Raw genomic sequence first — 25,764 nt, 5'->3', positions numbered from 1 at the left:
TCGAAAATGGTTGATGAAAAAGCGACAGAACTTACTTGGTTACTGTTATAATTTACGATTTTATTCAATGTTTGATATCTATAACGATTTCTTCTTACTATTTTCGTTCTCGTCTTGTTTATTATTATTATTATTATTATTATTATTATTATTATTATTATTATTATTATTATTATTATTATTATTATTATTATTATAGTAAAATATTCCAAATATCACTGAATGTCAAATCTTCATTTGTATTCAATAGTCTCTCAAGTCATTTTATTTCCATTGCTTATCCTAATAATCTTTTATAATCGCTGAGTGGATCAGCATATAACCGACGGATTTTCAAACAAAATTTTATTACTGTAGTTCTCCTAGTGCTTGGTGTGCCAATACCGACTTTTCTGGTTGATTTATTCGTAAATATATATATTGTAGGCTTCTCACACCTGGTTTTACTTTTTGTTCTTTTTTCCAAAGATATGTTAGTTTGCATTCATTTTTGATAAAATAACTACCTAGATTGTCTAATCTTTCTTGGACTTCCATTGAGCATAGTATTTCTTTGATCTTTAAAGATGGTATGTTAATTGTTGTTATTCCACATTTCTTTAATAAAGGGCTTGTTTTGCTATAGGTGTTGCGAATGAAGGATACATTGTTTTTCTTCTGAAGTTCTCTGTAATAGTTTGCTTCTTGTTACATTTCAGGCTTTTTGTTATTAGCTAATTGATATCGTTGTTTGTTGTAACTGTTTTCTAAAAAAAGCTCTTTTAATCATAGAAAGAGTATATTCGTGAAAATATGTGAAATATGGAATATTCTTTATGTTTTTACCGATTCTATCAAAACCTTCACAGTAATTTAGGATTTCAGATTCTTATTTTTTTTATTATATTCGTTTACCAAAACTCCTTTAAACACTTAGCCTATGTGTTAGTTTGTGTGTCACTGTTTTGCCGTGACGTTGGCTTTTGAAAAACAATTATATTAAAAGATTTCTCTACGGCAATTGTTTGTGCTGATAAGTTCCCGACAGTGAACTCTCCCATTGAAACTAACGTCATTATAATAAACAAAATGTCCCGGCCAATTTGACGTCAAATTGAAAAACAAATAACAGATTTTTCTATGACAGATGCAACGGTGCCGACTTTCCAAAATTTATGTGGTTGTGTATCAATGGAGTGACGTGTTAGCCTATATGTTTTCAGGGAAATTTCGGTAATTGATTTATTTATTTTTAGTTAAAATCATTTATGAGCATTGTCATAAAGAGCTGTACTGTGATAAAGTAAAATACTATAAGGATAAGTTGGGGCTGCCCTAGCTCAGTCGGTAACACGGCTGACTTAAATGCAACTGAAACGAGTTCAAACCCGGGTCCAATCTAAATTTTTTGTGGGTGCGCCGCACCCACAAGATTATTTGTATGGGTGTCAGAACAGAACCTCAGAGCATCTACGTAGTCGGCGCGTATGGCCAGATGTTTGTTGGAAACTGGAAGATAAAGACGCTCTCGCTTTAAAATTAAGGCCTTTTTAATAAAACAAAATGTTGGGAACAACTTAACGTCAAGTTGGTCAGAACATTTTTAAAACGGGTAAATATGAAAGGTTTTCTACGGCAATCGTTTTATGCTACGTTTGTGCTGGAATTGCTCGAGTGTGAAATTTCTTTCATGTAGACTAGTGGCGTCATACGTTAAAGAAATGTCCCAGAAGCCAAAAATATTTTGTCTCATATATTCTAAATAACGGAAGAAAACGTCGGGTCTTTTTGTGGAAAGGCTGCTAATAATGCTGCTAATAATGCACGGAGGTGTAAAATATGAACTCTCTATCCCGTTAAAGTTAACGCAGTTATATAAAAATGGAAAGCATTAAAATGCAAGGAATTTCTGAAGAAGGAACGAATTTGTGTTTTTTTCGAGGCGGTACGTTGTATGCGTATTTTATATTTATTTATAAATTAAATAATAAACATATGGTGAAATGCAGAATTTTTGTTGCATTATTCATTAAGAATTTTAATTCTATAATAAAAATACTTAATGTTTGGCAAGATTGCTATCTTATAGCACTATGACTTATTATTCCGCGAAATTACATATGACATTATTTTCTCACTACCTCAATTTTGCCGTGAATTTTGTTAAGGGGGCAGACTACTGAATATTTTTGAAATACTAATAATTTTTCTTTTGCCCGTTTTTCGTAAGTGGAAAAAGGTAATAAAATGTAACTTACCACAATAATAGATAATGCTATTTTACACCCGAAAATACGGATCGAAAGAATTTTCAGTGTTGCCATCCATAGAAATAACAGTGTGACCAGAATTTGAATTACTCAAAATTCTAGGTACAGGCAGCGACTAGAAAAATAAACTCAACGGTAATTGATGACTTATCATGCTGTCTATCCTTCTTGTTTACTACTTTTTAAATAATATTTCTATTTATTTTATAAACCTTACATAAATTCTTACAAAATAAATAAGTCAGTACAAAATAAATAGAAACATTATTTAAAAAGTAGTAAACAAGAAGGATAGACAGCATGATAAGTCATCAATTACCGTTGAATTCATTTTTCTAGTCGCTGCCTTTACCTAGATTTTTGAGTAATTCAAATTCTGGTCACACTGTTTTTTCTATGGATGGCAACACTGAAAATTCTTACGATTTGTATTTTCAGGTGTACAATAACATTATCTATTATTGTGGTAAGTTACATTTTATTACCTCTTTCCACTTACGAGAAACGGGCAAAAGAAAAATTATTAGTTTTTCAAAAATATTTAGTAGTCTGCAGCCTTAAGAAGAATATTAACTTCGTCAAAGATCTCTTAATACCACTGTGAAATATGTTATTGATCGTTTTCTGCATCAATATTAATTCAGAATTATTAATTTAGGTCATGAATAGTCTTTTAAAATACTAATTATTATAATAATGGGTAAAGTCATGGTTCGATAGCTAAGAGGTTCGTGCTTCGAAACCCGTCTTGGAAGGTGAAGGTTTTTTAAATTCTTAATTTGCCAGATCTTAAGAACTTTCTCTTCCTTCGAAATCATCTGATACTGTAAAAAGAATTCTCCACCTTCATTCGATAACTGCCTGATGTGACCCTCGCAGTTCGGAAACTTTCCTTCTTCTGTTTCACGAAATCACAAATTCCGTCATAATATAGATGCTCTCCGATCATTTTTTTCCAATTCTAAACTTGCATATGCAAATCATTCCTCTCTGTTTCCATATTTGTATCCTTCTCTCTTTCAATGTCATCCACTATGAATGCACATAGCTTGAGATCAAACCTTCGATTTTTGAAACTAAATGTAAGCGATCTAGCAATGTGCTATCGTAACTTTATAGGTTTGTTGCTAAACGCAGCGTCATTGTAGATTTTGTTCGATGGGGGTATTCTCCGCCGACATAAGAGTTTCACTTTTTATATCAGTGTATTACTATACATTTGATCAAACAATACGTGTTTATCAAACTCAAGAGTGGGGAATTATACCCTTCTGTCCTGCCCAAGTGACGCTCCTGGAACATTTGCTTGCAATTACTAAGAGAAAAAATATTCATTGAATAACACTTATTTCTGTCGGTAGTTTTTAGAGCTCTGCGTACGCATTACAGACCTTGGGAAGTCCAAAAACCTACTGCCGTGATTGACAAATTCCATAGATTTCACAATGAGCATCTTCGTAGCTTGATGTGATATGCAGCCTTGGAAGAAGGGAAGGAGTGCTAATAAAGATGTTTATGAAGTTATGGGAAAATTTTGGGCTAATTGTTTTTAATTCAGGCCCTGAAAAGGCACTTCAGAACAAACGAATGTAGAGACTGTTTTATAGGTATAAAGCTTTTAAACATGGTTCCTGTTTTTCCCGTCTGAATAGAAAGAGTATATTATAATAATTAGAAGCTCACAGATTGCTTTAGACAAGGAAAAATGAGGAGGGCGGGTTGAGATTGAATACCAGAAAGATATAGTTAATCGAGATGTGAGCTTCTGAATGCATAAGCACACGGCGCAAGAGTTTGTTAGTAAATTGTTCTTATTTTTTGTAACATTTTCATTGCCGAGTACTATACCAAGGACAATTCAGCAGTTGTCAACAGCGCCGATGGAGTGATAGAATTTCATATCTAAACAGTATTCATTACCAGCTTTGTGAGCAGCATGGAATCACGTTGCAGAACTTAAATCACTGTTCGTGGTGATGACACGCCTTTTTAAAGATCATTTCACTGCTTCTCTAATGTCAAAAGGGGCATCATGAATTTCAGTGTAAGTTATTGCCTTCGTGTACAAACGTCATTTTTGTTCTTCTATTCACGTCTTTCTTTTGTCTCGTTTCCTGTATCATACTGTAGCATTAATGCCTATGCATAGCTCATCAATCTATGCCATTTGAGAGGACTCACATACCATGCAAAGCTTGCTTTGGTTCTTATGTTTTGCACACCAGTGTATGTTATGTTGGTTAAAGTGAAGTTCAAGTAAATTTTATCCAATTATCTTAAATATATGATAAACTCTTGTAATAGTGATCTTGAAGTAATATAAATGAAAACCATAGAGATAATACATACCACCTAGAAAATAAAGTGCACAATTTCTTTACTGAAGTTTCATTTCCCTTTAATGTAACTGTACATGTAAATTATATATAAACATACGTTTTTAAAATTAATATTGCATGTTTGAATTCAGCTTTAATCTACACTGTTTTCGAGATTTAGTATAATTTTACCATTGTGATATGCTTAATCATAAGTTTTCTTGAATGCACATTCAGTTAAGTTTAGAAAATAAAGCAAACACATTGATTTTAAAATAATAAAAATGAGAAATCTGTTCGTTCTTCTCTTTATATTGTAATTTTATAACTTTATTTCATCCACAAATTACGAGTATTATGAAATTTATTTCTTTAATCTTAGGATGATAGATTCATATATAGACAGTACACAAATGTCTAGAGATCCAAAGTTCAAATTAGGACCTCGAAGAGATCCGTTAAGAGATACCAAATATTTTTTGAGTGGTTTTATTTATATTCAAGATATGATAGACCAAGCTATCATAGCATTACATACAAACGCCAACCAAAGCAAACTTCCTGGGATATTTCTTCAGCAAACCCCAACTCCATGTTATGTAGAGGATAGGTAAGTATTTATACGTTATATTACGTGTTAAGTATTTTGTTCATAACGTAAAACAGATTAAATGATGAGATTAAACATGGTAAAAATTCATATCGAAACTAATGAAGGTTATTTACAGATATTTTCAAACATCTGCCAAATCACGACGAATTGCACACTATGTAGTCTCACGAAAGATGGTGCTATTTATGTGAATGCCAGACACACAAGACAATGTAACTCATTGAACAGTCATGCAATATAATCACACGTTATTGTTAGCAAAAGGTATAATCGTTGTAAACTAATATTTTAATAATAAACGAAGTATAATGGTAATACAAGCTTGAATTTGAACATATTACTTGCATGCATTCACAGTAAGTTTGAAGTTGGCGATATTGTGTGCTTTGTACACAGTTAATGACATCGAAGACCATGCATAACCGCAAATCTGATTTCATAGTGAAGTGTGTACGTTTGGAAGATAATTCTTCCAGTTGAACGTTGAATCTGATGTTCATATAGGTCTAATTAGTATTTATGGTTGGAATAGGGTAGAGAGAATATCAGTAGTAATTGCCCCACCTGACCGCGTTTTGGACTTTGACCCCGACCTTTGTGACGTCATAGGTCAAAGGTCATTGATCTTGGTCCGGGGTCAATGACCGAGGGGTACATAGGACCACCCCCTCTAGATTTTGGCAGGGATACCTTGGCCCACCCCCTAAATTTTGGCAGGGGTACATAGGACCACCCCCTTAAATTTTAAAAATTGCCAAATCTAAAAATTGGGTATCGTAGCCTAGGACCATAGTATGTATCTCTATCAGTATTGGGTGTCTATGTCGTTTCCTTTCATGGGTAAAAAATTGTAAAAAATTCAAATTTCGGGGGTTTTTGACCTAATTTATCCCCTTTGATGAGGTGTTATTACCTTATATAGTTATATGGGCGTATACAGGGGTCCATTAGCTCTCATAACATATGGGTATATTAATGCACCCCTTGAAAATTTTGGGAGGGGTACCTTGGGCCACCCCTTAAATTTTGGAAATTGAGCAATTTAAACATTGGGTATTATAGTACAGGACCCTAATATGTATTATGATAAATTTGTGTGGTCCACCTCATTCCCTTCTAGGGGTACAAAATTGCCAAAAATATAAACGTAAGCAATACGTTATACCACGTGTTTGGTTTTTGGTCGATTTTATCTCCTTTGATGAGGTGTTATTATCCTATATAGTTATATGGTCATGTATAGGGGTCCATTCCCTTTCATAAGATATGGGTACATTTCTGCACCCTTTAAAAATTTGGGAGGGGTACCTTGGCCCACCCCTTAAATTTTAGAAATTGCTCAATTTAAACTTTTGGTATTATAGTATAGAACCCTAGTATGTATCACTATAAATACGGGCGATTCACCTCGTTCCCTTCTAGGGGTACAAAATTGCCAAAATTTTAGTACAACTACGTGTTTGGTATTTGGTACATTTTATCCCCTTTTGATGAGGTCCTATTACCTTATATGGTTATATGGTCATGTATAATGGTCCATTATCTATCATAAGACATGGGTACATTGGTGCACCCCTTTAAAATTTTGGGATGGGTACCTTGGGTCACCCCTTAAATTTTGGAAAATGTCAAATTTAAACATTTGGTATTATAGTACAGGACCTCAATATGTATCATGATAAATTTGGGTGGACCACTTCGTTCCCTTTTAGGGGTAAAAAAATTGCCAAAATATAAACGTAAGCAATACGTTGTACCACGTGTTTGGTTTTTTGTCCATTTTATCCCCTTTGATGAGATCCTATTACCTTATATGATTACAAGTGGTCCATTTTCTATCATAAGACATGGGTATATTGTTGCACCCTTCTTAAAATTTGGCAAGGGGTACACTGAAATTTTCCAATTTAAGCATAGTACAGGACCTCAATATGTTTCGGTGTTCCTATTGCCAATTTTTTTAGTACAACCACGTGTTCGGTTATTGACTCAATTTATCCTCTTTGATAAGGTTATAAGGTATGGACGGGTATCCTTTTTCAATTTGGTAGGACGCTTAGGGTGTAGTACAGTCACGTGATCGATGATTTGGTTTTGATGCGCGACGAGGTCCCTGGTCAATGTTCTCTAGGAATTAGGTGGAAACTTTGAACAAGATTCATGGCATTTAAAACTTTTTTTTTCAACTTTCAAACAAAAAAAATCGAAACAAAAATTGAAACGAAAACTTTTAAACAAAAATCTTGAAACTAAAAAATTTTCAAAACAAAAATTTGAAACGAAAAATTTTGAAACGAAAAAATTTCAAACAAAAATTTTGAAAGGAAAAATTTTCAAAAAAAATTTGAAACGAAAAATTGTCAAACAAAAAATTTTGAAACAATAAATTTACGAACAAAAATTTCAAACAAAAAATATTTGTAACCAAAATTTTGAAACAAGAAATTTTCAAACAAAATTTTTGAAACAAATTTCAAAACAGATTTGAAACGAAAAATTTTTCAAATAGATTTTAAATCAAACAGTGATCAGCTTTCACGGTTAACCGTTAAACTTTATCCGGTTTTTAACTATTCGATTAACAAATAAACGGTTTTCAACTATTCGATTAAGAAATAAACGGTTTTCAACTATTCGATAAACAGATGAACAGTTTTTTCCTTTTCACGCCAGTGAGTGCAAGAATTTACAAACTGAAACAAAAAATTTTTGTACTCGCTTTGAATACGCATCATTTTTGAAACAAGGTGTTAGTGTTCATCATGGATACACAGTGGAAACTTCCATTTACCTGTATTCTCGCAGGACCTAGTGGGTGTGGAAAAACATATTTTGTGAGGCGATTACTGTCACATCTCCCAACCATGATCAATGCAAAATTTCGTAAGATATACCGGTATTATGCAGAATGGCAAGACGTGTATGCAACAATGCCGGTTCCAGTAGAATTTCACGAAGGACTTCCACGAATGAAATATTTTCAGCCTCAAAATTTACCACATTTGATTATTATTGATGACCATATGCGAGAAGTGAACAGTGATATTGTTGATATGTTCACAAAAGGATCACATCATCGAAATATTAGTGTGATTTTTATAACGCAAAATGTATTTCATCAAAGTAAAGCAAATAGAAATATGAGTTCAAATGGTTCGTATTTGGTGTTGTTTAAAAATTCACGTGACAAGTCACAAATCAAGCATATGAGTTATCAAATCATGCCTGAGCATCCACTGTTTCTACAAGAAAGTTATGCAGACGCAACAAGAAATCCACATGGTTATTTACTGATGGATCTTAAACAAGATACACCCGATGAAATGCGATTTCGTACAAATATTTTCCCCGACGATTTGCATCATTATGTTTACGTACCAACAAAACATGTTTAAATTATTGTGCATGTGAAAAGAATGACTTAGTCTGTCACGATGTCTCCTACAGTGAAACACGCTGATCTGCTACGGGCTCTGCACAAAGCTAAACCAAGATTGCATAAAGCTATTATTGCCAATGCAGACGCTTCATTAATTCATAGTATTTGTGAATGTTGTTATAATGTCTTAAAAGGCAATGTTCCACTGACAAGTGCGCAGAAGTCAAGATTAAAGCTTTACAAGAGCACGCTCCGCTATCTCGTGGACAATACAAAATCATTGGATAAAAAGAAGAAGCATTTAGCCGTACAACAAGGAGGATTCTTACCTGCATTACTTGCACCTATTGTAGGAAGTGTGTTATCCAGTATTTTGTTTAAACAATAAACACCATGGAACATAGCAAGAAGATGGTTTTAGTGCCACAAGAAATGCTTCAACGAATGCATGCATCATCATCCCGTGTGAGTGAAAATCAAGAATCTAATATCGATCGTGAAATGCAATCTATATTGAATACATCGTATCCAAGTGATGAAGAAAAATGGAATCAGTACAATAGAATATTACAGAAATATCTTTATGTGATACGTAAACAAGAAGAACCAATAACACTTACAATTACATCAATGAAACCTGATGGTGACGTCCCGAATGTTGACGATAGCAGGAAACAAGAAATTTTAGCCGCAATACCACAAATGTATCGTAAGAAAGCCGAACTACTATTCCGTCGTTTAAAACAAGATAACGCAATTACGTGGGATCATAAAGAAACAGTGTACATCAACGATAATAAACTACATGGATCCAATATTGTAGATTTAATGTGCGATGTGACTCGACCGAGGAAACATTCTAATCCTCAAGGCTGGGAATTGTTTTGCAACTACCTTGCATCGTCAAACACACCTCAAGAATTGATTGGTAATCCACGAAGATTAAACTATATTGTCAAGCATAATAGTACAACAGCATCTGAAGGATCTGCACCACCAAAACCGGCACCTGAATTATTTTCTTCCGGAGAAGAAGAAGAAGAAGATGATGATGATGTTTTAGAAGTCCGACCAAAAAGAAAACGTATCATTCCACAATGGTCAACGTACAAACCATGAACAAAAAGTTGAAATCCATTTACTACAATCCAGCACATCCTGCATCGTTTTCTACTGCAAAGAAATTATGGCAAGCCACAGGAAAATCTATACCTCTAGCCAAAATAAAACTTTGGTTAAACAAACAACCTACCTACACGTTACATCGTCCTGTACGTCGTCGTTTCCGTAGAGATTTTTATCTTGTCAACAATATTGATGATCAATGGGAATGTGATTTAAATGATTTACAATCAGTTCAAAACTATAATGACAATTACCGCTATATTCTTACAGTGATTGATGTGTTTAGTCGGTACGGGTGGGCTGTACCACTAAAATCAAAAAGTGCCGAGGATATAGTGAATGCATTTGAAATGATTTTCCAGGACAGGAAACCAGTTGTGCTACGTAGTGATCAAGGAACTGAATTTACCAACAAGACAGTACAAAAATTTCTCAGGAAACACAACGTGCAACATGTTACAACAAAGGATCCAGATATTAAAGCCAGCATCGCAGAAAGATTTAATCAGACATTGAAACATCGTATGTGGAAATACTTTACCAAATATCAAACATACAATTACATCAAGTATTGCCTTTACTTGTAAAAGCATGCAATGAAAGTCGGCATTCCAGTATTAAAATGGCACCTGCAAACGTTTCTCAGGACAATTTACTGGAGGTGTGGCATAACTTATACGACAAGAAGCTACAACGTTCAAAACAAGATACGGATTTATCTGTTGGTGATACTGTTCGTATAAGTAAAACAAAACGTATCTTTGACAAGGGTTACCTCGAGAACTGGACTTGGGAAATATTTAGAGTAAAAGCCATTGTACCAAGAAACCCACCAGTGTATCGACTAGAGGATTTAAATCATCAACTCATCGATGGTGTTTTCTACAGAGAAGAATTACAACCAGTACCGCTCCCTTCGACGTTCCTCATCGATAAAATATTACGTACAAGAACAAAAGGTCGCAGAAAGGAGTATTTCGTCCAGTGGAAAGGATATCCTTCCTCATTCAATTCGTGGATCCCTGTAACTTCATTGAAGAAGAAGAATGGAACCTGATTCAAGATTTTTACGTTACACTTCCCAGTAATAGTTCCATGGATTATTTTCCAGAAAATACATTGACTTCGTATATTACGAAATTACAACGACGTGTAGAGTTTCGCCAGAAATGGGATGTGGCAATTGTAGAGATTCATTATCCACATTCTTTACTGAACATTAACAGCGAAAACAATAAAATATATTACAAATCATCAAGTAGTAATGATCAAGAACCGTGGAAGTTTGTAAGGATCCCTGTACGCTATTATAACAATATACGGGATCTTATTCATGCAATTAATATACATCATAAAGAAACCAATTTATTTATATCCCATGATGCAACTAATAATATATGCCTCATAAGACATCCCAATAAGGAAATCCATACTTCTGTACAATTCTCACCAAGTGTTAGTTTAATGCTTGGATTTGAACCGAAAGTGATTTAAAAGATATGCAAAAGGGAGAATATACACCAGATGTACGATTAGGTTTACCATCACAAATGTACGTCTACTGTGACATTATTGAATCGGTCATTGTTGGAGATACAATGGTACCCTTGCTACGAATTGTCAACATGGATCCTGTGAATCATACTTTTGGAAGTCATGCACTACAAATCTTTAATCCTGCACATTGTGTTCCGGTGGAAAAAATGAATTTTGAGCAAATACAAATCGATATAAGGGATAGCACAGGTCATCGGATGCCATTCACCTTTGGAACGGTGTGTACAAAACTACACTTCCGTCGTCGTCGTCATGACTGATCCGTATTTGCAATACTACCAAAAACAAGCGTTATCCGGTATCGGCAACGTCTATGTGGGAAGTCCCTATCAAGCAGGACATGGCATTGGAAGTTTCCTTGGTGGCTTATTTCGTTCAGTGTTACCACTTGTGAAGCAAGGAGCTAAAACTGTTGGAAAAGAATTATTAAAATCAGGTGCCAATATGATTAATGATGTTGTGATCTCGAATCAACCGCTGGAAGAATCGTTTCATCAACGGATGCAAGAGGCAAAAACAAATTTACAAGAAAAAGCTAAAAATAAGTTGAAAACTACGCTGGGAAGTGGATACCATAAACGAAAATGGGATGACTGCTCTCAGTTTGAGGTTGACCTTCCAACGATCAACAACACCATCAACCCTACGAAGAGACGTAAATTATCACATAAGAAGAAGAAGAGATCATTGGCATCGTCACCAGATATTTTTGATTAATTCAACGATGGCTTTCTTACATCATCAATCCTGTGAATGTGTAAACAGTGAATTGCACATTTTTTCAACGTTACCCACGCAAACCAGTGTTCTGGACAATCGTATTATAGGCTACAAACCAATTAGTTCAATAGCTGAAAATTCACCAATAGAATTTGTAGTGAGTGGTAGCAGTGATGAATATATTGATTTGCCACAAACATTATTGTACATCCAAGCACAAATTGTGAAACCAGATGGTTCCTCCTTCACCAATACGGATAAAGCAATTGGACCTGTCAATGATTTTCTAAATGCTATGTTTAGTGAAGTACAAATCTACTTGAACAATAAACTGATTTCATTTCCGTCACATAATCATCCATATCGTTCGTACATGGAAAAACTGCTCAGTTATAGTGATGGAGCTAAAAATACACATTTACAAACAGCGATGTGGTTTCAAGATACGGCTGGTCATATGAACGCAACCACAAGTGAGAACAAAGGATTTCAACAACGCTATGAACTGACCAAACAAAGTATGAAATTCGATATGATTGGACATCTTCATTGTGACATTTTTAATCAAGATAAATTTTTAATTCATGGAGTGGAATTACGTGTGAAACTTATTCCTACAAAACCAAACTTTTGTCTCATGGCCGGTGAAAGTGGTGTCAATGCAAAAATCAATATTCTAGATGCATCGTTGCAGGTGAAAAAAGTCAGCATCAGCCCTAGTGTCAAATTGGCACACAATAAAATTTTACAATCTACACCGGCAAAGTATCCTCTGACAAGGGTTCAAATGAAATCATTTACCATCCCGAAGGATATACAATCCAAAACTATTGATAACCTGTTTATGGGAACATCGCCAAATCGTATTATTGTAGGATTTACATCGAATGAAACATCCAGTGGAACTATTACCAGCTATCCATTTGAATTTCAACATCTAAACAATTTCTTTACATTGTACGTGGATGGAAAAGCTGTACCTTCAAAACCATTGCAACCCAACTTTGAAGAAAATCTCTACATTTCATCGTACCACACATTGTTCTCAGGCTCTGGCATACATTTTACCAATACTGGAAATACAATTTCAAGAGCCGACTACAAGAATGGATATACACTGTTTGTATTTGACCTAACTCCCGATTCTTCTGCTGGAGATTGTCACTATTGGAATTTACAACAACATGGAGCCATCCGATTGGAAGTTCATTTCCAAGAGAAATTAGCAGCACCTGCAAACTGTATTGTGTATGGGGAGTTTTCCTCACTCCTAGAGATAGACCACCAGCGCAACATTATCCTGGACTTTTAAATTACAAGGTACGTATACGTTATGTATCATTTCCATTCACGATGTTGAATACATTACAATTAGCTAGTGCTTTAAACGGTAGTCCATTGTTCAGAAATCATTTTACCGGGGTATTTGCAAGCGATGAGTTGCCCTCACGGATTTCTCTTCCTCTGGCAATCATTGTAAATACAGATCCATCTACAAAACTAGGAAGTCATTGGATTGCAATTTATATTGATAATCGCGGTGTTGGAGTATATTTTGACAGCTATGGCTTTCCTCATGTACCACAACATGTTGCATTCTTAAAACTTCATTGTATGTACTATAAATATAATAATAGCCAAATGCAAAGTCTTGGTTCATCCGTATGTAGCTATTATGCTTATTTTTATTTGTGCTGTAAAGCCCAAGGAAAATCTCTGCGTGAAATTCAATATTTGTTCACAACAGTACCCACGGCTAATGATCGTAGACTATTGCAATATACCTTCCAAGTAATTTTATCATATTTATCATTGCAAGTGTATTTGTTTTTATCATCATTTATTTCTATACTAATCATCTTTTTCCTCGTTCTTTTTACAGAATTCACAATACGAAGCTTTGCAAACGGGTGCTATGCTGCAAAACATGGAAACAAATCATCGCAATCAAGAAGAGGAGGCGGTCTAATGAAGAAATCCAGCTCAATATACAAACATTGTCAATAAGAAAGAAAAAGAAGAAACCAGAAAAATGAATAAAATACAATTTATGCTTATTTATGTATTTTTATTGTTCATTCCATATACAACGTTATCAGATTCTCCTAAAGAACTGTGCGATATAAGACGAGAACCCTGGGCAAAGTTTCCACCTAATTCCTAGAGAACATTGACCAGGGACCTCGTCGCGCATCTAAACCAAATCATCGATCACTGTACTACACCCTAAGGGTCTTACCAAATTGAAAGGGGATACCCGTCCATACCTTATAACCTTATCAAACAGGATAAATTGAGTCAATAACCGAACACGTGGTTGTACTAAAAAAATTGGCAATAGGAACACCGAAACATATTGAGGTCCTGTACTATGCTTAAATTGGAAAATTTCAGTGTACCCCTTGCCAAATTTTAAGAAGGGTGCAACAATATACCCATGTCTTATGATAGGAAATGGACCCCTTGTAATCATATAAGGTAATAGGATCTCATCAAAGGGGATAAAATGGACCAAACACCAAACACGTGGTACAACGTATTGCTTACGTTTATATTTTGGCAATTTTTTTTCTACCCCTAAAAGGGAACGAGGTGGTCCACCCAAATTTATCATGATACATATTGAGGTCCTGTACTATAATACCAAATGTTTAAATTTGACATTTTCCAAAATTTAAGGGGTGACCCAAGGTACCCATCCCAAAATTTTAAAGGGGTGCACCAATGTACCCATGTCTTATGATAGATAATGGACCACTATACATGACCATATAACCATATAAGGGAATAGGACCTCATCAAAGGGGGATAAAATGTACCAAATACCAAACACGTGGTTGTACTAAAATGTTGGCAATTTTGTACCCCTAGAAGGGAACGAGGTGAATCACCGTATTCATAGTGATACATACTAGGGTTCTATACTATAATACCAAATGTTTAAATTGAGCAATTTCTAAAATTTAAGGGGTGGGCCAAGGTACCCCTCCCAAATTTTTAAAGGGGTGCACAAATATACCCATATCTTATGAAAGGGAACGGACCCCTATACATGACCATATAACTATATAGGATAATAACACCTCATCAAAGGAGATAAAATCGACCAAAAACCAAACACGTGGTATAACGTATTGCTTACGTTTATATTTTTGGCAATTTTGTACCCCTAGAAGGGAATGAGGTGGACCACACAAATTTATCATAATACATATTAGGGTCCTGTACTATAATACCCAATGTTTAAATTGCTCAATTTCCAAAATTTAAGGGGTGGCCCAAGGTACCCCTCCCAAAATTTTCAAGGGGTGCATTAATATACCCATATGTTATGAGAGCTAATGGACCCCTGTATACGCCCATATAACTATATAAGGTAATAACACCTCATCAAAGGGGATAAATTAGGTCAAAAACCCCCGAAATTTGAATTTTTGACAATTTTTTACCCATGAAAGGAAACGACATAGACACCCAATACTGATAGAGATACATACTATGGTCCTAGGCTACGATACCCAATTTTTAGATTTGGCAATTTTTAAAATTTAAGGGGGTGGTCCTATGTACCCCTGCCAAAATTTAGGGGGTGGGCCAAGGTACCCCTGCCAAAATCTAGAAGGGGTGGTCCTATGTACCCCTCGGTCATTGACCCCGGGCCAAGGTCAATGACCTTTGACCTATGACGTCACAAATGTCGGGGTCAAAGTCCAAAACGCGGTCAAGTGGGGAATTACTACCGTATTATACCGTACTCCTTATTATTTTCTTATCTTGATCCCGTTCCAATTAGTATATGGGTCAGGATATAAGCAAACCAACCTTCTCTTCTTATTATTCTCTGACTATTCTGTTTTCCTTGTAACTTAACTAAAATTTAATAAAACACACATATAAAAATATTTTTGATTGTGCATGCATTTTTCGCTCCCTTATGTATCCAGTAGATTTTGCAAAACTACTCATTAATAAAATTTGTTCTTTACTTTACCTACCCAAAACGATTTTGCAATATGCTAAGAAATTTTGTAAGACATTGGAAAGTTATAACCATAAAAATATTTGTGAAAGTACATTTGTGTTAGTCATTCGTGATAAAGAAAACTGAAAGGAGTTTATTATTATTATTATTATTAGGAGTTTATCTACATAGTAAAAACTAGTGTACCGCTATAAGTAACAGTAGAATTCGTTTGAAAAATGAAACGAGACATCAACTCCGATCATTTGCTACAGTTTGCCTAGACACAAAATTAAGATCATAAATCTTACTTGACAGTCTTCCCTTCACGGTGCTTTGCAATCATGAGCCCAACTCCGTGTTGCGGAAGAATCAGTTCGAGGGATGAATAGGCCATCATTATATTTATGATGCGATCCGACTCTGCCTGATACGAGGGGAGATATATATTTTATAATGGCAACTTTCGTCAAGATAAGATGAAAGGGTTATTTTTTGATTTAGAGAGGCTTTCTGGTTAATAATTTCGATGATGTCACTCACTGGTAGTAATAGAGGCCCCGTTATGCGCGAATCGACCTTTGTGACGTCATAAGTCAAAGGTCAATGACCTTGGCCCGGGGTCAATGACCAAGGGGTACTTAGGACCACCCCGTCTACATTTTGGCAGGGGTACCTTGCCCCACCCTCTAAATTTTGGCAGGGGAACATAAGACCACCCCCCGCAAAATCTAAAAATTTGGTATGGTAGCTCAGGACCATAGTATGTACCTCTATCAGTATTGGGGGTCTATGTCGTTCCCTTTTATGGGTAAAAATTTCAAAAATTCAAATTTCGGAGGTTTTTGACCTAATTTATCCCCTTTGATGAGGTGTTATTACCCCATATAGTTATATGGACGTATACAGGGGTCCATTATCTTTCATAGGACATGGGTATATTGGTGCACCCCTTGAAAAATTTGGGAGGGGTACCTTGGCCCACCCATTATTCAATTTTGGAAATTACCCAATTTAAACGTTTGGTATTATAGTACTGGACCCTAATATGTTTCATGATAAATTTGGGTGGTCCACCTCATTCCCTTTTAGGGGTAAAAAATTGTCAAAAATATAAACGTAAGCAATACGTTGTACCACGTTTTTGGTTTTTGGCCTAATTTATCTCCTTGGATGAGGTCCTATTACCTTATATAGTTATATGATCATGTATAGGGGTCCATTCCCTATCATAAGACATAGGTACATTGTTGCACCCCGAGAAGGGTACCTTGCCCCCCCTTTAATTTTGAAAAATGCTCAATGTAAACATTTGGTATTATAGTATAGGACCCTAATATGGATCACTATAAATTTGGTTGGTCCACCTCGTTGCTTTTTAGGGGTACAAAATTGCCAAATTTTAGTACACCCACGTGTTTGGTTTTTGGCCCAATTTATCCCCCTTTGATAGGGTTCTATTACCTTATATGGTCATATGGTCATGTATAGGTGTCCATTCCCTTTCATAAGACATGGGTATATTGATGCACTCCGGGAGGGGTACATTGGCCCACCCCTTAAATTTGAGAAATTGCCAAATTTAGACATTTGGTATTATAGTACTGGAACCTAATATATATCACTATAAATTTGGGTGGTCAATCTCGTTCCCTTTTAGGGGTACAAAATTACCAAAATATAAACGTAGTACCACGTGTTTGGTTTTGACCTAAGTTATCCCCTTTGATGAGGTCCTATTACCTTATATGATTATGTATAGGGGTCCATTTCCTATCATAAGACATGTGTATATTGATGCACCCTTCTTAAAATTTGGCAGGGGTCCACCCTTCAATTTTGGAAATTGCCCAATTTAAGGACCTCAATATGTATCATGATAAATTTCGATGGTCCTGTTGTCAAATTGTTTAGTACAACCATGTGTTCGGTTATCGACTCAATTTATCCTCTTTTATAAGAATAAAGGTACGGACGGGCCCGGGAGGGGTACCTAGACAAATCCCTTCAATTTTGGAAATTCTCCAATTTAAACATTTGGTATCATAGTACAGGACCTCAATATGTATCATGAGAAATTTGGATGGTCCACCTCGTTCAAATTTCAAGGGTACAAATTGACAAATTTTAATACAACCACGCGTTTGGTTTTTGGAACATTTTAACCCTATTGGATGATGTCCTGTTGCCTTATATGGTTATATGGTCATGTATAAGTGTTCATTCCCTATCCTCTTAAATTTTGGAAATTTTTCGATTTAAGCATTCGGTATTATAGTACAGGACCTCAATATGTATCATGATAAATTTGGATGGTCCACATCGTTCACTTTCATTGATAAAAAAATTGCCAAAATATAAACATAAGCCATATGTTGTACCACGTGTTTGGTTTTGACCTAGGTTATCCCATTTGATGATATCCTATTATCTTATATGATTATATGGTCATGTATATAGGTTCATTTCCTATCATAAGACATGGGTATATTGATGCACCTGGGAGGGGTATCTTGGCTTATCCACTCAGTTTTAGAAATTGTTTAATATAAGTATTTGGTATCTTCGTACAGGTCTTCAATATGTACCACTATAAATTCGGATGGTCCACATCGTTCCCTTTCATGGGTAAAGAACTACCAAAAATCAAATTTCGGAGGTTATTGACCACTTTGATAAGGATTTAGCACTTTATATGGATATGTACAGTAGTTTATTACCTTTATATGTTTATGTTCCCTTTTATATTTGGGAATTATCAAATAACACAATTCGCTAAACGTTTTCTAGGACCCATTGTAAATGTTGGTGTTCCTCTTATGGCCAAATATTCAAAATTTAAAGGTTATTGACCTATTTTATTTTTTTTGATACTGCTTTACAATTGAATGAGTACAGGATTTATTACTTTTTTCATAAGACACAGGTGTATTTGTGTACCAATCTTAAATTTTGGGAGGGGGTACATTTCTTATTCTCATATCAATAATTGGTAATTGTTCTTAAAATTGGATGGTATTTCATTCATTGGGTAAATCATTGTCAAATATTAGTATGATCACGTGATCAGTTATTGACCTATGATGTGATTAGGTGTTCAGGTCATTGGTACATTGAAATTTTGTAGGATAATTTGAGAATTGTCAAATGAAATTACGTTATTGGTTTTGATTATTCCAGCCTATGGACCAAATATAAACGCAAGCAATACGATATACCACGTGATTGACCTTGATGAGGTAGTGTACAGGGATTCATTTCCTTTGTTGTGGTACTTAAGTTTGAGTACCCACTTGTAGAAAACAGTTGGTTCTACTCGGGTAAACAATTGACGGACATTATTGACCTTATTGAACATATAATGATATGATTAATTCTAAGACTTAGGTATATCAAGAGAAGTATTCTTTAAATTTGGGAATTGTAATAAACAGAATTTTAACATAAGGCGCGAAATTTGAAACAATACTTTGAACTTTAGTGACAGCTTATAGTCTAAGATCATTGGTGGTGGTTGTTTTCACCTTGAGCTTTAGAAATCTGATAGCTACCTTATTGAATCTTATGACTTATAGACGAATGGTAATACATGCTACAACACTGGCAAAGTTATTGTTGATGCAATTTGATTGGTTGATCACTATCTTTCATTCAATCTGATTGGTTGATCACTATCTTTTTTTGCAATTTGATTGGCTGATGATTTTCACATTTTTGCTGCATTCAGTTTAAGTTTTGTTTAACATTTAAAAATCATGGTTTTGTTCAACGTTTTCTACTCACTGATAAACATGATCAAAACCGTTTATTTGTTAAGCGAATAGTTAAAAACCGGATAGTTTGACGCTTAACCGTGAAACGTGAAATCGAATAGTTAAACATTGATAAAGTTTGACGGTTAACCGTGAAACGTATAATTTTTAGTTTGGAAATTTTTAGTTTGAACTTTTTATGATTTTTTTTCGTTTCAAAATTTTTTGCTTCAAACTTGTTTAAATTTTTTCGTTTCAAAATTTTGTTTCAAATTTCTTGTATGAAATTTTTTGAAATTTTATCGTTTCAAATTTTTGTTTGAAATTTTTCGTTTCCAAATTTTTTGTTTGAATATTTTTTCGATTTTTGTTTGAATTTTTTTTTCAAAATTTTCTTTGAAGTTTTTTTTCGTTTCTAAATTTTGTTTAAGTGTTTTTCGTTTGAAATTTTTTGTTTAAAATTTTTCGTTTCCAATTTTTTGTTTCAAAAATTTTTTCCAAAATTTTGCTTCAAAATTTTTGTTCGAAATTTTTGTTTGTATACTTTTTGTTTGATATTTTTAAGATCGTGCACTCATTAGTAAAGAAGCGGAACTGTTTAGAACAAAACCCTCTGGCAACATTGTTTATCATGGTGCAATAGTACACGTCAGAACATGGGGTTGTATTTGAAATGAAAAAATACAATTCATTGAAATGGATCATTTTATTACACTGTACATACATCCATACCAGATAAAGGATCTGGATATTGTCGATACAATGTATTTTGAACTTCTTGCATTAGTTTGTCTTTAGCATATAATTTTAATTCCAATTGAAGTTTTTTAAAGTCTATTGCAATATCAATTGGTGGAAACTCAATGTCCATTTGATCACAAATAAACTGTTTATCAATACAGGTATGCGCCCACGAACGATGTTGACAACCATCACAACATCTAGATACATGTTGTACAATATGCATGACACATTTTTCAAAATAGTACTTTTTCAGGAATATACTTGTTTTGTTGCATACTTTCACTGCATGTTTCACACACTGGAATACGTTGATGAAGTTGTTCCAGTTCGTTTGCATTAGCTACACCATATTGCGAGGGACATGAAATGTACCCTTTTTACGTAACAGAACCATCTTCTCTTCAATGACTGTACGTAGCACCACTTCATGATTTGAGCCTAATGATTTGACTTGGGTCATATTTAGCCCATCATGAAAATAATCGTTCATTTGGTCGATTCATGCCATTCTTCACAGGTCAGTTGTACACCAAATTGTTCTGCTTTGCCCAATCGAATTACAGGTTCTAATGTTGTAGCACTGATACCGATCATCACATGTTTTGTTTGAAATATATTTATTGGATAATAGCTTGCGAAGATGAATTCTTTATCGTTAGAAGTACACATCTTCCCTGCTGAAACGCACTTGCTCAAATGATTTCACGGTATTTGCTGATTTATAGAACTACGGCTGACGTCATTGGAAAGACATGTGCGGACGTTTGAATTCATGATTTCATCACAGTTGCTGACGTCATGCTGACTAACCAAATTCATAAATCGCATTCTGTATACAGCTATATCTGACGTCAAAGGAATGTGCTAACGTTTGAATTCATGATTTCATCACAATTGCTGACGAAACCGGCTGTGTACTAAATTCAAATTGATGACTTCGACCCAAAAATCCTTTGTAACATAAAGATACAGATCCAGTATTTAAGAAACGCAGCAGCTCTTCTTGTTTTGATGCTTCCATGGGTAAATATCTTGCTGGTAAAATTATATTCTTATCATTTTCAAGCTTCACTACGATTCTTAATCCAAACTTTGTAGGGATTTTTTGGCTAGCTAAGATTCTATAAGATACACTCTGTTGTAAATCAGTAATCTTGGTAAATGTTTTCCTCACATCACGTGTGTTTAGAAACTGCAGACAAAGTAGCCATGATGACGTTATCATGAATAGTAACGCGAACGATACTAATATATGATGCAAAACTGATGACGTTGCATTATCATGTTCTGACGTGTACTATTGCACCATGAAAGAAAAAGTTACCAGAGGTTTTTGTTCTAAACAGTTCCGGTTCTTTACTAATGATTGCACAAACTTTTAACAGTCAAACCAAACTTTGAAACAAAAAAATTCAAACCAAAAATTCGAACAAAGCTTTGAGAAAATTTTTGAAACCAAAAAAAATTTGGAAACGAAAAATTTTAAAAAAAATCAAACGAAAAAAAATTCAAAAAAAATTTTGCAACGAAAAAAATTTTCAAACAAAAATCTTGAAACAAAAATTTCAAACAAAAATTTTAAACCAAAAATTTGGAAACGAAAAATTTCAAACAAAAAAATTTGAAACGATAAAATTTGAAACAAAAATTTTAAACATTTTCCAAACAAAAAATTTCAAATAAAAATTTCGAAACAAAAATTTTCAAACGATAAAATTTTAAACGTCAAAAATGTCAAATCAAACTTTGAAACGTAAATTTCAAACAAAAATTTCAAACAAAAACAAACTTGAAACTGAATGCAGCGAAGATTTGAAAACCATCAACCAATCAGATTGAACGAAGGGGTGATCAGCCAATCAGATTGCACGAAAGACAGTGATCAACCAATCAAATTGCATCAACAATAACTTTGCCAGTGTTGTAGCATGTATTGCCTTTCGTCTATAAGTCATAAGATTCAATAAGGTTAGCTATCAGATTCTAAAGCTCAAGGTCAAATCAATCACCACCAATGATCTTAGACTATAAGCTGTCACTAAAGTTCAAAGTATTGTTTCAAATTTCGCGCCTTATGTTAAAATTCTGTTTATTACAATTCCCAAATTTAAAGAATACTTCTCTTGATATACCTAAGTCTTAGAATTAATCATATCATTATATGTTCAATAAGGTCAATAATGTCCGTCAATTGTTTACCCGAGTAGAACCAACTGTTTTCTACAAGTGGGTACTCAAACTTAAGAAGTACCACAACAAAGGAAATGAATCCCTGTACACTACCTCATCAAGGTCAATCACGTGGTATATCGTATTGCTTACGTTTATATTTGGTCCATAGGCTGGAGTAATCAAAACCAATGACGTAATTTCATTTGACAATTCTCAAATTATCCTACAAAATTTCAATGTACCAATGACCTGAACACCTAATCACATCATAGGTCAATAACTGATAACGTGATCATACTAATATTTGACAATGATTTACCCAATGAATGAAATACCATCCAATTTTAAGAACAATTACCAATTATTGATATGAGAATAAGAAATGTACCCCCTCCCAAAATTTAAGATTGGTACACAAATACACCTGTGTCTTATGAAAAAAGTAATAAATCCTGTACTCATTCAATTGTAAAGCCGTATCAAAAAAAAATAAAATAGGTCAATAACCTTTAAATTTTGAATATTTGGCCATAAGAGAAACATCAACATTTACAATGGGTACTAGAAAACGTTTAACGAATTGTGTTATTCGATAATTCCCAAATTTATAAGGGAACATAAACATATAAAGGTAATAAACTACTGTACATATCCATATAACGTGCTAAATCCTTATCAAAGTGGTCAATAACCTCCGAAATTTGATTTTTGGTAGTTCTTTACCCATGAAAGGGAACGATGTGGACCATCCGAATTCATAGTGGTACATATTGAAGACCTGTACGAAGATACCAAATACTTATATTGAACAATTTCTAAAACTGAGTGGATAAGCCAAGATACCCCTCCCGGATGCATCAATATACCCATGTCTTATGATAGGAAATGAACCTATATACATGACCATATAATCATATAAGGTAATAGGATCTCATCAAAGGGGATAACCTAGGTCAAAACCAAACACGTGGTACAACATATGGCTTATGTTTATATTTTGGCAATTTTTTTATCAATGAAAGTGAACGATGTGGACCATCCAAATTTATCATGATACATATTGAGGTCCTGTACTATAATACCGAATGCTTAAATCGAAAAATTTCCAAAATTTAAGTGGATAGGGAATGAACACTTATACATGACCATATAACCATATAAGGTAATAGGACCTCCTCCAAGGGAGTAAAATGTTCCAAAAACCAAACACGTGGTTGTACTAAAATTTGTCAATTTGTACCCTTGAAAGGGAACGAGGTGGACCATCCAAATTTATCATGAAACATTTTAGGGTCCAGTAGGAGAATTTCCAAAATTGAAGGGGTTTGTCTAGGTACCCCTCCCAGGCCCGTCCGTACCTTATAATCTTGTAAAAGAGGATAAATTGAGTCAATTACCGAACACATGGTTGTACTAAACAATTTGACAACAGGACCATCGAAATTTATCATGATACATATTGAGGTCCTTAAATTGGACAATTTCCAAAATTGAAGGGTGGACCCCTGCCAAATTTTAAGAAGGGTGCATCAGTATACACATGTCTTATGATAGGAAATGGACCCCTATACATAATCATATAAGGTAATAGGACCTCATCAAAGGGGATAACTTAGGTCAAAACCAAACACGTGGTACTACGTTTATATTTTGGTAATTTTGTACCCCTAAAAGGGAACGAGATTGACCACCCAAATTTATAGTGATATATTAGGGTCCAGTACTATGTTACCAAATGTCTAAATTTGGCAATTTCTAAAATTTAAGGGGTGGGCCAAGGTACCCATCCCGGAGTGCATCAATATACCCATGTCCTATGAAAGGGAATGGACACCTATACATGACCATATAACCATATAAGGTAATAGAACCTCATCAAAGAGGGATAAATTGGGCCAAAAACCAAACACGTGGGTGTACTAAAATTTGGCAATTTTGTACCCCTATAAGGGAACGAGGTGGACCACCCAAATTTATAGTGATCCATATTAGGGTCCTATACTATAATACCAAATGTTTACATTGAGCATTTTTCAAAATTAAAGGGGGGGGCAAGGTACCCTTCTCCGGGTGCACCAATGTACCTATGTCTTATGATAGGGAATGGACCCCTATACATGATCATATAACTATATAAGGTAATAGGACCTCATCCAAGGAGATAAATTAGGCCAAAAACCAAACACGTGGTACAACGTATTGCTTACGTTTATATTTTTGACAATTTTTTACCCCTAAAAGGGAATGAAGTGGACCACCCAAATTTATCATGAAACATATTAGGGTCCAGTACTATAATATCAAACGTTTAAATTGGGTAATTTCCAAAATTGAATGGGTGGGCCAAGGTACCCCTCCCAAATTTTTCAAGGGGTGCACCAATATACCCATGTCCTATGAAAGATAATGGACCCCTGTATACGTCCATATAACTATATGGGGTAATAACACCTCATCAAAGGGGATAAATTAGGTCAAAAACCTCCGAAATTTGAATTTTTGGCAATTTTTTACCCATAAAAGGGAACGACATAGACCCCCAATACTGATAGAGGTACATACTATTGTCCTAAGCTACCATACCAAATTTTTAGATTTTGCGGGGGGAGGTCCTATGTACCCCTGCCAAAATTTAGGGGTGTGGGTCAAGGTACTCCTGCCAAAATTTAGAGGGGGTGGTCCTAAGTACCCCTAGGTCTTTGACCCTGGGCCAAGGTCATTGACGTTTGACGTATGACGTCATTGTGAGGCATTCGCGCCAACGTCGGTCCCTACTACTCTGGTGAGTGCTGTACAGACATAATAACGTCATCAAAGTGGCCTTCAACTGAATACAGGAAACAAGCGTTATCTCTGTTGTTTATGGACCGATTTTCTTTCTTCATTGCTCATTTTAAAGGAAATTAAATTCTCAATAATACGTTAAGTAAGTATTTCCCATAGAGCTAAAGAAACAGGAGTTATTTAATAATTTGATGAATTAATGTGCAATTATTTATGAAATAAACATTAAAGCTCTGAAGTTGGTAATTTTAGAGAAAATACCTCTATAACAGTTTTTATGGCAAAACTTACGTTATAATGAACTATTAACGAAGAAACTTGATCAATGGCATGGAAGTCACTAACAAAATTTTACTTCTGAATACATGTCATGCTGTGGCGGCTTTCGTG

At 34.6% G+C, this 25,764-nt stretch overlaps 1 protein-coding gene across 2 annotated transcripts in view; it reads left to right on the top strand.

Moving 5' to 3' along the window:
• Nucleotides 1-25,764, top strand: part of LOC145662607 (phospholipid-transporting ATPase ABCA1-like) — a 1,231,974-nt gene that overhangs the window by 514,514 nt on the left and 691,696 nt on the right. For both annotated transcript variants that reach the window (XM_081728328.1, XM_081728326.1), the window contains one exon: nt 4,950-5,177. In XM_081728328.1, the coding sequence (XP_081584454.1) occupies nt 4,950-5,177 (228 nt within the window). The remainder of the gene's footprint in view (nt 1-4,949; nt 5,178-25,764) is intronic.

The sequence above is a fragment of the Thermobia domestica genome, chromosome 10 (assembly GCF_964235325.1).
Source record: "Thermobia domestica chromosome 10, izTheDome1.hap1.1, whole genome shotgun sequence".
Taxonomy (NCBI): domain Eukaryota; kingdom Metazoa; phylum Arthropoda; class Insecta; order Zygentoma; family Lepismatidae; genus Thermobia; species Thermobia domestica.
Note: the sequence above shows the minus strand (reverse complement) of the source record. Positions and strands in the feature narration are given on the sequence as shown.